This window comes from Cuculus canorus, chromosome 2 (genome assembly GCF_017976375.1).
Source record: "Cuculus canorus isolate bCucCan1 chromosome 2, bCucCan1.pri, whole genome shotgun sequence".
Taxonomy (NCBI): Eukaryota; Metazoa; Chordata; class Aves; order Cuculiformes; family Cuculidae; genus Cuculus; species Cuculus canorus.
The window spans coordinates 108,280,103-108,298,069 of NC_071402.1; the positions used below are offsets into that span (position 1 = coordinate 108,280,103).

The 17,967-nt window shown below is 39.0% G+C and overlaps 1 protein-coding gene across 1 annotated transcript in view; it reads right to left on the bottom strand.

The window, feature by feature from the left end:
• Positions 1 to 17,967, bottom strand: part of ITGA9 (integrin subunit alpha 9) — a 215,866-nt gene that overhangs the window by 92,574 nt on the left and 105,325 nt on the right. The window contains exons 16-17 of the mRNA XM_054060077.1: positions 13,544 to 13,699; positions 1,510 to 1,586 (exon numbers count right to left, since the gene is read on the bottom strand). Coding sequence (XP_053916052.1) covers positions 1,510 to 1,586; positions 13,544 to 13,699 — 233 coding nt within the window. The remainder of the gene's footprint in view (positions 1 to 1,509; positions 1,587 to 13,543; positions 13,700 to 17,967) is intronic.

Genomic DNA, 17,967 nt, shown 5'->3' on the forward strand with positions numbered 1-17,967 from the left:
TGTTTATTACAAATAGGACTTCGGAGTATCACTGCATAAAGAAAATTTGAGAGCATTTGTTGAACATTTTGATCCACAAATGTAGAAACTGAATTTGAATATCCTACGCTTTTTGACAGTTGTGGCTTTTAAACTGCCAAGATAACATAAATAACAGCCATAAAATAAACAGTCTAACGCTTCAATTGCAAATATAGCTCCTACTGCTGTGGTTACTATACACTAACTGACAAGTTTTTAGGACTTATCCCTTGCTTTTTATTGATTATGCCTCAACTGCAGGAAAAAAAAATCCCTCATTGGCTTCCCTAGTCTGCATGTCACGTCTCCAGTTCTCAACAGATTTTGCTTACCACGAAGATCGAGCAAAAGGTCAAAAATCCAGACTAATCGTAGTCAAAGCTCGAACTCTGCAACCTGAGATCTAACCCTGCTCCCAGCCAATCCCTCGAAACATTCCTGTGGACTTCAGTCGTGTCTGGAGAAGTCCGTAACTTCTTAGATTTAATTCTGGTTCAGTTTCATCTCCAAGTACAGTCACAGCATGCTGTAGTAGACTTATGCGTGTATATTTCCTGAACATTACTTCTTTCTTTTTTTTTCCTAAAGCAAGGGAGTCTCTTCCTCTCTCTTTCCTGACCTGAAAGCAAAGCACTTTACAGAAAGCACCTCCATCAAACAGCAAAACCTCTCGCATACAATTAAATAACTTGCATCAGCACTTCCATTTCTAAAAATGTGCTAAAAATGCTGAAAAAAAGGAAACAGAAATGATGTGTAAAGTTCACCTTTACCCTGATTATCCCAAAATCGAATAACTACATCCTGGCAAAACAATAGGCACTTTGCTAGGATCACCAGTCTCAATGGACAGAACATAAACTTCAACTCTGGTCTATTTGATGAGGCTTATTATCCCAGAAGAAAGTGAAATCAGACATCTCTCTCCCGCGTTGTTATCAAAAACAATTGGACAAAGGAAAGAAGTATTTCAGGAGAGTTAGCAAAACTAGACAAGGTCAGAAACAGAAAAAGACAATTTGAATAAGATAATTTGCCATGTTCAGAGTGGAGAGGTGGGTGTTTAATCCTCCATATGATGTTTTTTCTGAACAAAACTGCTTTTCTGCATGCAGTTTTAGTCCTACCCTACCACGTCATAAACAGTATTTTATTGCTTTTGAAAAAAAGACACAGTCCACACTGGTACTTGATTTAGGCACGTGGCTTTATTTTCCCTGTCTCTCTCTGCTATGCTATTTATCCTCCAGTTTTGTCTATCATGATGGAGAAGGTGAAGGTGTCTTGCCTCATGTGTGCGCAGAGCCCACAACTACAGGGATTCAGATTCTGTGTACATCTTTGTACTAAAGGCGATATCATTGTCATCATCCTTCTAGCCTGGACAAGAAACATCTGTGTTTACCTTATGTTTTTTAAATGCCGTCTTAAATTAAATGAATGGCATACTAGCGTGTAAGAAAGAAAAAGAAAAGTACACCTACTCACCTAGACAGCAATAATTTACCCTGAAGTTTCAAATCAGCAGCACAGTCATCAGATTGACAGTTCCTCTCAAAAACAGTCTGTGAAAAACAGAGAAAAGAACTGTTACAGCATGAAAAAAGTAAGATCAAAATTCAAAGAAGGAACATGCTTGAATGAAATAAAGCAAAATCTGTGAGTGCTAAGGAAATTCAAGGGCAGTCAAATCTCATCTTTAACAGAATAATTTTTATTTCCTTCTAACTAAACAAGAAGTTTCACCAAAACAAGACTCTCTCAGAGGTTTCCTCAATCCATTCCCACTTCTTATCTGACAAGAATTACTGCTCACACAATATTTCTGGCACTATTATTTCTCTTCCCAACACAAGTGCATGAAAATGAAACAGAAAACAAACTATTTATTAAACTATTTTAAGCCCTAAGAATTGCAAGTAAGGAATTCCTGCACCAAACATATTCGGTAGCCTATATTAAAGAGAAGGAATTACACCTTTTCTCATTTTTTTTAGATTTTATGATTGTATTACATTTTTTAAAGAGCTCTGCTCAACTACATCAGCACTGAGGAAAGACACTGAAGCTTAAGCCCAATGGGCATAAAGATTTCTAGTTCTTGACTCTCCGGGAAGACTCTAAGCTAAGGAGGTAGCTTGATCTCCCTTTCCTATGATGTCGGAGCTCACCAAAAAGGAGTGGACCTTTTCAAAGTTAATTGGTGTTGGACTAGTGGATACCAAACTATGCTCTTGGTTGTACTCAGTTGCAAAAAGAAGAAACAAAGGAGGTTGGTAGTTTATTTGGGGCTATTTACTCTGCCCTCTCATATTTTTTTTCCCATGTTTTACTTTCTCAGAATCTCAGAAATGTAAAACATTGAGGATTTAAACACAAGTACTGTACTTCGCTTTCCTCTTAAAAGACCTCCACACCAAAGAACAAAAATAGCTCTGAGACAGGAACTGGCACAAAGTATCCCTCTCAAAACACGGCACGTTGCAGAGGTATACTCTCCAAAGTCCTCAGAATTAATCCTTTAGCCACCATAGTAGCTATACATAGCAAAGACCATTTGACCTTCAGAGGAGAAAGAAAAATAAACCATAATAACATTTTTGCCAGACAGTTTTCCTATTTGCATTGCAGAAATCTTGGCAAAGTGAACAGAGGGATCAAAGATATGACCTACATGTTTCTTAAAACAAAGTACTGTAAGTACATTCAAGTAACTACCTAATAATCCTGGAATTTTGGTACTAAATCTGTAGTTGTGGTTCTTCAGAAAGAATGAACAAATATCTAATTTTCTAGAACTACTGAGCATGTATCTCTTCCAACATATCATGTACTAGACAGCAAGCTACTTTTAAATACACTGGGAGTATTTTGTTACGCCACAAAAAAAACAGTTCCTACACAGCACCGGGATGGAAAAAAGAAATAAGAATGATGAGTCTCTAGATCCATAACCATGCAGGAGTGAATCCTTTGCTTCTGTGGAGGATTTTGTACTCTTTCAGGTTTGGGCGTCCAGTCAGCCTCTAGGATACATTAATGCAGCCACATATAATTCAGCAGACCACTTCCATTGCAGGCTAATGATATCTATGGATTATGATGTTATTTTCTGCTATTTCCCTGCTCTAGATAGGTGGTGCCTCCCAGTCCCCAGCCTGTTGCTTCTTCTGCTTTTCCAGTTGACTAACTACTGCCTGTCCTAATCCCTCCTAAAGAATTAAGGAGTAAACACACTGTAAGTCATCATAACATTTATGAACACTGCTTATATATACTGTTACTGTGCCGTTACTTGGTCTACTAGGCCTGTGATTTCTTTGGGCCAGAAATTGAACCTAACTCAATACTGCATGTTAGAACAGGAGTCCATTCCTGGGATATGCATGGGCCCTACCAGCTAATCACCAATTTTACCCCTAAACAAGCTTTAGCTTTAGAGCTTTTAAAACTTTAAAGTTTTAGCTTCACAACATTGGTTTTAGGGATTTATAGAACTTTTTAAACATTCAAAGTGTTGAACAAGATAACCAATGGGCTGTATGTATTACCCAGAACTGGAAAAAGGGAAGTAAGACAAAATAAATTCATTGCACTGTGGAAGCACTTCATAATTTTTGCACTTACTGTTACCCTAAGTGAAGAGGAGCAATTCTGAACATTGGTTTTATCCAAGTTAAATTTATTCTTACTGTATTCCATTTATATCATACCAAATACCTCACGGCTTTGAATTTGTGTATCAGAGATGGTCAGGAGGCTTCTTTACATAAGAAATACAGACCAGAAAAATTTCAAGTTGAGGGGGAGGGGGCAAAAATTGTCCTGAATGAGAAACACAGCTGCATCTTTTAACTCAAGGCTACTACACTTTTGTCCGGCACTTCCAGGAAAGAAGTAAGTGTTTATGTGCTCAGTAGCCGGGACAGGATAACCTCAATGTTTCTAGGACATGTCTTTACAGTACAAATACAAAGCTAATATAAACTGCATACGCAGTGAGTCTTCAGACCTCCTGTAATCACCAGATCTACAGCAAAGCAGAGGGCAAATCCAGTACAATTCTTCTCTGATTTTTCCCCTGCAGTACAGAACCCAGCAGCTACAGGGAACTGCTCCATAGCAGTTCCGGCTAGGTCACACAACATCCTAGGCAAGTGTGGTTTTCCCAGATTCTGCCTGGCAACTTTTCTGTGTAGAAAAGATGATGCTTCTTGGAAGGTCAAGGAACAAAATGTTAGCGAAGATGAACGCTGCCCATTTTCTCCAGACGCTGGGTCAAAAAGCCTGCATTAAGACCTACTCATCATAAAAAGTGAATGGACACATTTGCATCCCATTAAATGTACAGTAAGAAGAGACCTAGAGTCAACTGAAGAGGATGTGTCTAGGCAGCTACTCGGATCAGGGCCTCAAAGCAAGTACCTTTGTGTCTACTCTGCCTCTTCAAGAGAGGTAGTGGATGAAATTCTATATTTAGTGGTAAAGGCCAGGTGTAAATGTCCAGTCCTCTGCTGCAGAAAGTAGGAGTAGGATGAAAGCCTGGTTCCTGCCATCCTGTGGCATCCGAAGAACAAAGCTGCTGGATAGTGTGGGTGAAGATATTCTCATTTTCCTTCTTGCTGATGTTAGACTGCTAAGGAATGCTGCTAGGAAGTAAAACAAGCAAGAAGGAGCCTGGCTTCAGTCTAATGGTCACAACTCTCTGTTCAAAGGAAAGGGCATATAGGATTTCAAACTTGCCTTCCTAAATTGCTTCACTTTCTTTCAATGGCTATCTAAAATTAAATATATTTATGTTTCTGGGAGTAAAGAAGAGAACAGGAAACAGAAAATTTAAAAAAAACCCCTGTGTTTACGGCAGTCCTGCCTACAGAAAATACTGGACATCATCCAATAAACAAAGAAAAAAAAGTATTTCAAGATGGTAAACCTCCCAAAATTCAGGGAAGCACATGGAAATTTCAGGTTGTAGCCAAAAGATACCATCCATCAAGACTTTGAGAGGTTGCCAGTATTGTGTTCCAACAAGAGTTGTGTCCATCCTTTGACACAAAAGGGAAAGTGACAGCTGAAGGAAAATGCTTGAACAAAAGGGATACAAAGAAGATTCTCAAAAGAATCCCTGAAAGCATGTCCTTTCATGCTCTGGATAACAGAATAGTGATTCACTTTGGATCAGGCTTTTAACTACTTCCTCAGAAAAAAAGTTGACCGCGTGCTTCTTAACTTGAGTTATGCAAAACAGTCTGAGTTCAGAGCACAGTATTCCAACCTCTACACCTATTTCCTGTAAACTGTCACCATGCTCCATGATACATGCAGGGATGACTTAGCAATTAGATCATGCTAGTAATACAAAAGCACTTCTATTTAAAAGATGCAGGATGAGGGGGGTTTGTTAATCTAATAATTCTTTACTTTTTAGATCTTGTCTTTTTAGAACATGGCTTTTACCATGTTAAGGTAGATTCCTGGGTCCTTATTAAGGATATGTGATCCACCTTTCAAAAGTACTGAGCTGTAAGCAAATCTTGTTGCTTTTTCTAGGAACTACTTCCTCTTTTATAGCTTTACAAATCAATCATTTACTGATGTGCCTAAGTACAGAATCATAGAATCATTTAGATTGGAAGAAATCTGTACAGGTAAAGGAACCTGATTTTAGACCTTTATTTATTTTGTCTTTAAATTTTCAAGTTGCCTGCAAAATAAACCCGCCACCTACAGATCTAATGACCACAGAAACACTGACTGACTCTCCCCAGACATCCTGTGCTTTACCGTACTACTCATGGAAACAGTCCATCCACATATCCCGCTGAGACAAGTGCAAAATGGCTGATTTAAATTCCCACTATAAAAGCAATTAATATTATGAAAAACTTTCCAGGATTTCATCAGACGTGCTAGCTAAAATGAGAGTGCATGATTTCCATAATACCCCTAGTGAACAGTGCAGTAAACACACAATGAAGGCAGGAATACCTTGGGAGCAACAAGCATTCAAAAGAATCCTGCTATGAAGCCAAAGAGTCATGCCAGTACTGCATGGTGCAGGGTAGCAAGGTTAGCTTGCAAGCTCTCCCAACTCAATGAAGACTTCATCAGATCATGTCTTCATGAAAAGAAAACAGATGTTCATTTATAGTATAAGAAAACAGAAACTAGCCAGTAATAATTCTTTTACTACACTTAAGGGTGCAACATGTAAGTTGAACTTCTCCAGCTGGGGAAGGCTACAAAAGAAGTCATCCATTTTATTGAGTGGAAGACTTTGAGCCTACAGCTCATGACTAGCACACTGCCACTTGTCAAGCCATCTAAGGCCAAATGCAATTATTTCTCCCCTACTTCAGCTGCATCCTGCTTTAGGTAATTGTTTAAAACAGGGTTGGAGGACCAAGTTTAAACAGGAGAGAGAACACTCAGATATAAGGGGAACTGGAACTCCCAAATGAAATCAGCTGTTTAGAAAAGATCAGGCGTGAAACATGTTAGCTATTGAAGGCACTCATAAATTAATAAGCATATGTATTAGTTATTCCTCACAGCAGTAGGGGGAGTTAACAATGCAATCTTTTGTTCTCTTACTCTCCTGGGGTGAAGAATTACAATTGGCGGCAATAGAAATACGGCCCTAGCCTTTCTAAGCTTTATTAGATTTCTAGTCTGACTCACTCTATTTTTTAGGCTGAAGCAATTCTTTTCTTTTTTATATCATTAACAGTTAAAATCATCCAAGTAGTGTTCTCATTTTACAAGACTTCAGATCTTATAAATTCAGAGAACAATAGATGGGAAAGACTTATCGGGTTAATTGTCGCATCTACCAGTACCACTATAGGAGGGAATTCTGTAGCACATTTCTCAATATATTTCATGTCTTGTCTTAAATGGGCTCCCATTTATTTTGGATTACTACAGAATAATTCAATTATATCATCTCAAGAGGACTTTTTTAATGATATTTGAGAACATCATCTACTCCATACCTCCTTATTTCTACCACTAGAAGTGGAACATATGAGATGAATCTTTTTCTCCCAGGATGCATACTTAAACATTTTAATACAAGAGTCAAACCCTTTGTTACTCATCACACAATTTGGTAATTAAAAATATAAAAGCGTTATAACAGCGCCAAATGAAAAACAGATGTGGCAGCTATTTTGTTAGCTGGAAATACAAACAAAGTCTTCAAATCATCATAGAAGGAATTCATGTCTACCTTTAGCCTATTTAAACCCCCAAGGATATGTGAAAATCCTCTTCTATAATCTACCTGCCCTTCAGTGGATTTGTATGTATGAATGCTACTCTAAGTTGACAAGGATTTTGTGACACTGAGGTACTCTGAACTGAATGAACTATTACTATCATACTGTCTGCTATCGAGATGTTAGGTATCCCAATTAAGCTCTACTGATCCTTCATACAACTACTGGAAAGATGAATGGAACTGATGGAACTTGGCTTTCTGAAGGGTCTTACCAGTCTCTGTGGCTTTTTAAGTACATTACAATTTTATTTCATAGCTCCACGTGTAAGCAGGAACTCCCACTTTTTTACAATCCTCCACCCACAGAGTATGCTGAACCGCAGAAATTGCCCAATAGGATTTTAGGTTAGGGTTCAACTTGCAAATGCTTACATGACCATCTCTCCTTTCTCTACCTATTTCTTTGAAGAACCTGTAAACTAAATCAGACGATTCACCTCCTACCACCTAAGACAGAATAAGCCTGTAGTCTTACACTCCCCTAGCATACATGCCAAGATATGAAGGTCTACGTATGCATGCATGTGTGTTCATGAATGTACTAGCATATATTGGCTACTGTTCTTAAGGAAGCCTATGAGATCTAAACCTAGGGCTTAAACCATGTCTTACACATTCTCAGGTATGTTGTTTTCCCTCTGCTGTTAAACAGGGATGTGAACAAGTTGGACAATTACCAGCCAAGCCTGTTACTGCTTAAGTATGTGCATACAGAAACATGCTTACCATCAGAGGCATTGATTTCCATTCATTCTTACTTCAGCGAGTTCTTAATTATAAACATTTCAGAGGTACAATACATCTGGACACCTGCTGTTCTTGTTCAGTTCTGAATCACTTCCAGACTTGTAAATCTTTCCTCCTTATTGCCATTCAACAACAAAGAAGCAGGCAAATGCAATACTCAGCCTAATCCAGTACATGCTCAGGGTGGGTCCTTTCCAGATTTCCTGGCATGAACAGCACCCGGTCCCTGCCAATTCAGCACTGACTGTGACCAAACTTGTCTAGAGCAAAAGGCTGGCAGAGGGAGGAGTGGAAATAATCACTTTCAGCAAACCCATCCCAGCTGAAGGGGAACAATGGCAGTTAGGCAAGAAGGGTAGCACACAATGGATCTCTGCAAGAATAAATGCAGAAGATAATTTCAGAGCATTCCCTGTCCAAGGAGGAAAGTGGCAAAACACTTCATCTGGAACATGGCAATAAGGCTGACTCCTGCAGTCTCTCAAAGACTTTCTGTGTGCCTGGGTACAAGTTGATTAATCTTCACACTTTCCGTCTATCCAGCTACTGACAGGTATATTAAGGTACTGATGCGTCATCTGTACCAGTAAATTAAACTGCCCTGGCCTCCAAGACAGGAGTACCCTAACTCTGGATCCATGCCTGGGAATGGTTTGCAGTATCTGGCACAGGCTAAAAATTGTGCCAAAAGCCAGTACAGCAACTTACGAGGGTAGAGGTGTCACTCCAATATCCAGAGACCCCTCCAGGCACAGCTCAGTTTGCTGCCAGAGACATGACCTGACTCAAACAGGCACACAAGGGTCTCTGCTCAGGAGGCACCACTGACAAACCTGGACCACTCTATGTACGGACACTAATTTCAGCCTGTCCAGATCCGTCATTGCTTTGTCCTGAGTGTGAGACCAGGTGTGTGTGTGCACATGTTTTAAAATAGAGAATGGCATTATTTGTGCAGCAAACCAAAAATCACTAAAGGTCTTCATAATTCAGCTGCATAAAAATCCTCCTATATTTTCCTCATACCTGTGAGCTAAGCTAATCTGCGTGCAACTACTTAACCAGCTTTTCAAACACAAGTATTTCCAAAAAATATTCTCCTGCTTTTAAAAAGGTGAAATTTATCCCAGAGACAGGCAGCTTCAGTCACCTAGAGGTACAAACTGTACCCAAATTCTCACTGCAAGTCAGTGGCACAGCTGGGAACAGAACGTCCTAAACATTTTCTGACTCTTCTTATAACTTACAAGCAGTTTTATGGCAGACCATTTCTGAAGTCCTGAAGACACTGACGCAATTAAATCTACTGAGAATATTTTTCTATAACAAAATGGTGTCTTCATCCATATAACAGCAGGTGATTTTATTACAGTATTTAGAACATGCAGAACCATTCTAGCACACCACGTTTTGAACTCTAAGATACATTACTGGATACTACTAGGAACAAATCCCCACTGTATTTGGCAAGAGATCTTTCTCTTTCTGGGTTGACATGTATTTATACAGTGGGTATACAAAAATAAATGTTATAGTACAAACCACTTACGAAGAACTAAGCCAAACCAAGTTCTAAATACACATTAATTTCCCTGAGGTAAGAAGACTTATTAGTTTTTTCCAGTGGATGGAGGTAGCAACTGGATTTGTGAAGCAACAAAGAAGCTAATGGAAAGTACTTCTCAGGGTGGGAAGTTTTAAAGTTCATAATACGCACTCAAAAAGTAGAATAGTTTTTTCCCCCACCCAATCTTGACCCATTAGAGATTTTCTGTTTGAGCAAAATTGAGCTGGCTAGCCACTTACAACTTGGAAAGATGCAATCTTCTCCATGCAACCAGTCTCCACTCAACAATTGTATAGTCACCAAGGCATCTATTAGCAGACATGTACACTAACCCTTGAGTATTTGCTTTTGCTAGCACAAATAATTACACTGAGATATAGCAACCATAGTTTCTGATAAGCATATGCAAGAACCAAGAAAATAATTAAGCCAATGAGAAATCAACTGTTACTCTGTCCTGGTCCAAATGTCCCTCAGGCTAGTTAATTACATTATTACTTCATTTTGAAGTATCAGAGCCTCTTTGCTTACGAAAAAATGGTCAATACATTAAGTCCTACAACTGCACGCATTTTCTTTAGGGAATTTCACTTAACATCCTTTCCTTTAAATTAATCTGGTTTTCAAATTATTTACCATATTTGATTGTTTCAAGCACAGTTAATTTAGTAATACAAGCAGTCTCCTTAGCTGAACAGTAAAGGCTTGGTTTTGTTGGGGTATTTTGTACTGTCTTACAGGACTACATCCATGTACTACTTTACTACTCTAACTCTGCTTTGGTCTAAGTTATTAGTACAAGACCACACTTTTTGTTCACATGAAATATAATACTGATTTGAAGGATGAATATCCAACAAAAATTTTTCTGTGATTATATCATCAGGAAGCTGAGATTATATCATTAAGGAGGGACATACCTTCCTGCTAGTGGGTGCCCATGAACACTTTCTAAGCTGACTCCTTAAGGCATTCAAGCAAAGCACCATGAAGAACTTTGTATGCTCTTTAATTCTCATTTCAAGAGGCCACCTGACAGCCTTCTTTCCCCCTTGTTTGTGAGGCACAGGGCTGTACACTCTTGGCAGGAAATCAAGCACACATTACGGAACATCATGAAAAACAAACTGAAATCCTAGCAAAAGTAACCACTTCAGATTTAACACTTTAGTTTAAACAAAATCCTATCTAGGTGACTACTAAGCCCAGAGGTTTGCAAGATGTGTGGCTTTTCAACTATGTCTAGCACCTTGCAGTAGGACCTTGAAAGATGGAAGTCTCCCTTTCTCCTGCCCAGTCACGGCTCAATCCCGTTTCTTCAGCTATTCACTACTTCATTTTCTTATCCTACATTCACTCATAAAAAACAGACACCTGTGCTTTTTAGCAAAGGATCAATCTCTAATGCTATCATAATGATGCCTCAAAGCAACAGATGAAACATTTCTGATTTCAAAATGACACTTCTTAGTAGATTAATAGGATCTACAGTTTTTGAAAACCACACATCACTAGCTGTATTTAAAGACTTCGGTACTAGCACTAACACCAAGATCGTTCACTTGCCCTCACTCATGCTGTATGTTTTGAAAACAGAGCCTACTGAATCTGTCTTGGATTGGACTTCCAAAATGTAAGGTCCCTCCAGAACCACTAGGTTCTTTGAAGATGTAAACTCTTTATTACATAGACTTTGGTTCCTACTATTTTTGGTATTTAAAAACAATTTCTACTTGTGAGACGACAAGAATCCTGAAAGAGAACATGAAATCAGTCTTTGATGACCCCACCACCATACCTCCAGGCTACTCCATCAGGGTTTCCTCACCATGACTGCCACACTAACTCTGAAGCTCTGCCCACTTCCTTAGCTGAAAACACACTTCCAGGCACAAAAATCCTTTCCTTACTAATCTAAGTGAACAACATCTGGAAAGCAAATGGAAAGGGATTGTTAAACCAGCTCCCTCTCATCCAAATTACACAAGAAAACAAGTCAGTGAAATTCCCAACATATTTTTGTTTCTTCTCTATAATCTCAGCATTTAGGTATTTTAACATTGATCCGAGACTATGCCTGCAGCGCAAGATGTGACCTTTTGAGTCCAAACCCAGTAGTAAAGCATTCAAGCAGTTTCGATCATGCAACACCATGTTTTCAGCACACTACTCAAGTTCCAAAGTCCTCTATGAATTCCCATCATAATTTTTGTAACAACACAACATTCAGATACTTAACAGCCACACAGTCCCTCTTTATGAAAACAAGTAAGTCTTGGATGCATCTTTCATTCATACATTTACAAAAATAAAACATTTGAAGAAATACTCATTTCTCTAAGTGCAAGGATTATACCCAAATACATTTCAAAACACTTGGGCATATGACAAAACATATCTCTTTAAACATTTTAGTTATTTTTTGAGTAGCATTCAGGGACCTGCAATTACATCACAATAGCATATCCTTATGAGCAGCAACAGAAAGTAATGTTACAGATGATGATGCATATATCACTTAATGGATATGAACTTCCTAGAGTTAAAAAACAAACCTAACAATCCACTGCTTAAAGCTTCAGACTCCAGACAGAATTTTCCCTTTTTTTTTTCCAAAAAAAGAAAAAAAAAAAAGAATGTTTCCTATTCACATGCAATGCCAGCTCATAACTCTGTAAGCATGCTTTGGAAAATAAACTTGACTGAATGCAACCCTGAGCAACTTGATCTAACTTCTAAGTTGGCTCTGCTTTGAGCAAGGAACTAGATCTATGAAGGTCCTTTCAGACTAACTTATCCTGCAATTCTGACATACAAAGACATTTTGCAAGCCACAGAAGAAGTCTGTTTTCCCTGTGGAGCCTCAAGTTTTACAGCTGGATGCTCAGTCATCATCACAGTGGGAGCTTGAATTGTTGAATTGTCCTACAGGCTCCTTCTTCTGTGGGAGGTTGAATTGTCCTGCAGGCTCCTTCCTTGGCAGATTGTCCTGCACCTACAAGGATCATGCTCAAACTTGAGTCTTTTAAAAGGTCACTAATGGGATCTCTCTCCTTCACATGACTAACTGATTTCATGAACCCTGAGGGCATTTAATACCTTCATAAGCACTGTCTCAATCACTCCTGTCAAAACCTAACAAAATTGACCAACATTTTCCAGAGATACCAGTGAGGTCAAGATAGACAAACAAGAAAGGCAGCATAATCACATACACTTCATTTCCTTAGGAAACAACTTGGGGGTGGTGAGGCAGGGAGGGTGTCTACTTTGTAAATGACAAGTGTTTCAAAACTAAGGGAATTCTCTTGCTTTCACCAAAATTAGACAAAAGGGTTTTCTACACTGGGAAGGAGCAAAATAGGATCCTAATAAATATATGGCTGCACCTACACCTTACTTTCTCTGAAACAAACCATCCTATTTTACAACAGCATGTCCTGCAATAACAATGAAGGAAGCAGGTTTTCCCTGACACATGACTGGATATGAGGAGCCCTCAAGAAAAGAGGCCAGTAGGCCCTCTCCCCTTATGGAGAGGGGCAAGTCCTTGTGTTCCCTCCTGAGGCCACCCGGGTCACTCCAGCACTAACAAAGCCTGGAAAGAAAGCCAAGGCTTTCGTAAGAACCTCCTGTAGAAAGGGAAGAACCAGAAGGAACAGGAGCTTTCTCATCCTTTCCCTTATTCAGTCTCCTTCCTCGCAGCACAAGCACCTTGGAAAAAGCAAGTGACCTCACCTTTTGCTGCCCAACCTTGTCAGCACAAGTCTTTACTACATCATGGAGAAGCACTGGCATCAGCAACAGTAGGGACGGTCCAAACAGCCCAGAGCTTGGCAATCACTTTTTACATTCACTTCTGCTGTCTGCTTAGGATCAGACAGAGCCACAGGCTTTTTAGGGAAATAACAAAGTCCAAACCTGACCTGATTCCTTTGCGCTATCTTCTGTCCTTTCTTCCAGCGGAGAACGGGCTTGAGAGCAGGTAGTTCCTTGTCCTCTTTTCCTCTTTCTAGGATATGTTCCCCAAGGCTGTATGCAGCTTCAAATACAATTGGAGATATGACATCTTTGACTCTTTTCTGTAAAACAAAACATAGATTTTATCTATTCATACAGGCAAGTAGGTTTATATACACAACAAGTGTACAATCAATTAATTATTTTTTTTTTATTCAACACTACAGACTGAAAGCAGGCTTCTCTACTCCTGTGCCATGCAGGAATAAGCACATTATACAAACTTAAGTCAGAAGATAAAAAAAAAAAAATCCACAAAAAACATTAGTTATTCTTTTGGGACCTACTTGTGGCTCCACTGAATCAGTGGCAAATTCTCCACACCTATAAACTGTTTTTCAACAAAATCAAGAAGTTTACTTTAAAGATGTTATTTAAAAGACGTGAAGATGTGGTGCTTAGGGACATGGTTTAGTGGTGGACTTGGCAGTGTTTGGTTAATGTTTGGACTTCATGATTTTAAAGGTCTTTTCCAACCTAAATATTTCTATGATTCTAATTAAATGGTGTACTTTCTTGGTAATGAATGCAGATCAACAGCAGACACAGTGGCAACGGTGATGGCAGCAGGCAGCTCTGTGACACCTTCTCCATCCCAAAAATGCACTCATTGGGGTGCAGCTAATACCCTTGGCAAAAGAGACACTGACATCTTCAGCCCCTTCTGCAGTCCCACTCTCAGGGTATGATTTGTACTATACCAAGATTACTAAATAATAATAATACCGCAACTCACAGGTTTGCTCTCATAGAAAGTCCTGTGTAGTAACTTAAGCAAGGATTATATCGGCACTCAAGGAGACTACACATACACATAAATAAGAATATAAAAAAGCACACCATGCAGCAACAGTGAAACATAATAAATCATCAGGCAAATCACCATCTAATCCAATTGTATGCAAACAACTGTGTAAACACAGAACAATTAAAATTAAGTGGGTAGGGAGTGGGTTAAATTAAAATCCACCTAGTTTTTCTAGCTCTATTACTGTAGTATGACAATAACAAATGCTTAAAGACTTCTAAGTGTTTTAACATGATCTTACAGGGTTCAGTCCAATGCCCTTTGAAGTCAAAAGACAAGTTTCCTATTGACTTCAATGAATATCGGAGTGTGCCCATATTGTTGGCTGGTGTCTCTTCTCCTCCATTTTAGTGGTGAAATTGTGACTTCCAGCAGCTAGATTAATTACATGTGTGGATATTCCCTCACCACAGCCCTGGGGAAATATATTTCACATACCCACTTGTCTTTAATTAAGGATGAAAGCATGAACGCTACCCATTTATTAATTTTGCCACATGTTCAGTCCCTTCTGCTCACAATCCTACAAATAAAAAGGCTGTGGAATTTGTCCTCAGCAAGACAAAGACAAGACAGTTCTGCCTTGCAGGTACACCACACTGTCTGGGATGTGAGTACATAAAAACAATAACAAATATTTGCCCAAGCGCAATCTGTAGAAGTACTATTGTAGGTTGGAAATACACCTAGTTTCTATTTCTTTCAGTCTATCCAAACATATCTCTTTTAGTGGTTGAATCAAATACTGATGACATAGCCTACAGACTGCTTTTAAGCATTCCTCATTTCTAAAAGGACATCAAAAGATGCAGTGACAATCAGGTTTGAGACAGACTGAAAAATCTTTCAAGTAAAGAAAACTCTACATGTGGCTTTTTATATCAGTTACATGGCCTTAATGAAGTGGGTGTGCAAGGGAAATTATTTCCACTAGCAGTTTTACACATATTCACTGTTTTTCACCACAATGCTGCCATGCCAAGGAAGCTTCAATGGTTAGAGACAATTCTGCATCATGAAAAAGAATTCCCCACAAATCATAGCACACAGCAGAGCTTCTGTGATGGAAAAGATGTCTGGAGGACATAAAAACAAGTGTAGTATCCAAGGAGTTCACATTATCAGCAGGAACAACCACATAACAAGGATTCAGTAAGTAATAGCAATAAATATCCAATCTGTATAGACTGGGTGTCACTAAACTGCTGCAAGTTTTCTCTGTTCCTGAATTAGCTTGGGGACCTCTTGAAGCTGGGTTTCTCATAAGCCATCAGCTCCACTCTAGACATAAAAAACTTCTGCAATAAGGCTTTTGCAGAAATCAATACACTTCAGTCCCAATAAATTACCATTCCATGAGTATCCTCTCCTGCAATGGAAACAATCCTAGCTAGCTGTGTCCCCTCATAGAGATCTTTTCTCTTTTCCTGAAAGGCATGTTGCATGACATCACTCTGAGTTGAAGAAAAAGGTGGTTTGGTATGAACAAGCTGGCTTTTTATCAAAGGTATTACAGGATGATCCCTCACTAGTATCTACAACAGCAAAGACAAAGAACCTCAATTCCAAAAAGAGTACACTTTTAAGAGCTTCTAAGAAAGCAATAAGGCACTTTGAGATGCTTCAAAAGACACCATGGTCTCCCTAAAGCTCGCCCTAAGAAAGAGCAGGCTTGCCACCTCCTCTCCCAGAGCAAACACCTCAGAAATACATATTCTCAAATGCTGTGGTAAAAGCTGGGCACGGACCCATACACGTTCTTTTCTGTTTTCTGGTTTAGCAGAGGAGAAGTAAGCAAGCTAAGTCTCTGCCAGACTTATGGCTTATCTGTTTGGGTTTAGTACTAAAAATCTGAAAAGTAATCACAGAGCAATGATGAAATGTCAGACCTGTGATTCTGAACATAATTTTCAATGGAGTGTGATGACTTTAAGAAATAATTTTCTGTGCTTTTCACAGGCACAGCCTCAGGCTCATTGTGATAACACAAACACAGGCACATATTCCAGCATCCTAAAGGCACACTGCCTTGGCTAGCAGCCACTCCCTTCTCCAGCCTTAACTTTGTGCTTCCAAGAGCCCACACACATTAGGAACTCAGGCAAATTTGCATGGAACAAGACAGGGGTTTAGTCAAGGTATAGGATTTACACTACTCATGATGCAAGTGGTTGCCAGAGAGCACTGGATATCATTTCAGCTTGCTTTCAGCTTAGTGCCACAGTACAATCAGGGGACTGTACGTAAGTCCAATACATCATCACATTTAATCCCCTTTCTTCTACAAGGTGAAAGTCTCCAGCTCTGGAGAGTGCCAAATTCCATTTTTAATTGCGGCCAATGGGCTGAGAAATAAATTAAGATGTAAATCATGCCCACCATCTACAGCAAGAGTCCTGCAGGAATACAGGATGAAACTTGGTCCTTTTAACACAATGATTATGAAGTTATTTTCAATAGCATCTAGTAAGGAAACACACATAACCACCAGGGTGACTTCTACAGTTGCCCCTTGCTTTTGTCCTTGTTCATGTCTTTCTGGACTTTGTATCCTTTTTCACTCTGGGAAAGTTCTCTGATCTGTAGGACATTTTTTCTACTTCCTCTGACTTGATCCTGAGGACATCAACCCAAAGCTTTTACTGAATTCAGCACAGCTTTTCAGTACTTCTGAGAACCAAGTTGTTTAGTTTGATGACTAATAATGAATTCAAGAACCTGGCTTTTAAAACACTCAACTTGAAACATTTAGTCTAAACAGATTTATTTCCAATTTTAAACAAGCACTAATAATAGACTACAGGAATTTTTAGAGTCTTAAAATACACAAAATAAATTTGACAATCTTGATTTAATACACAACATGTTAATGTTGCAAAATGTATACAGCCTTCATGCTCATGCAAATCCATCATAACACTTTAATCAGCTTGCAGGTACTACAACCTAAGTCCTCAACTGAGTGCCAAGAGATAAATAGTTCCCTGCTCAGTGACATCAGAAATTATTTAAATGTTTACCAGTCTTCAGAGCCAAAGGCCACTACTTCCACAATTTAGCAAATTAAATTATCAGCTGTCATCTTTATTAACATAAATTACAGCTTACAAATCGATAAGATGGCAGTGCTTAATTCTAAAATTAATTACCTCCTCCTATCATCTCAGCCTCCCTCTCTGAACTGTGAGTCATTCAGGACACAAAGCTTAAGCACCATGCAATTCAATGAAAGTATCAATTAGACAAACTGGCTTTAAACTGGAAGATAGATCTCCATTCATTTCAGACAAATGACCGTGTACATGTCATTCTGGTACCTGAACATCAGTAAGGAACAACTGAACTTCCTTGCCCCATTCCTTGTATCACTTACTGAGTCCAAGTTCAGATCCCTTGGTGTCAAGTCCCAGTGCAAGTTAATGCTTTCAACTTTCTACTAACCCACTGCAAAAGAATAATCACACAAGAACTTTCCTTTTTCCTGCTTTTACTTTGATAAAGATATTATATGACTTGTAATAA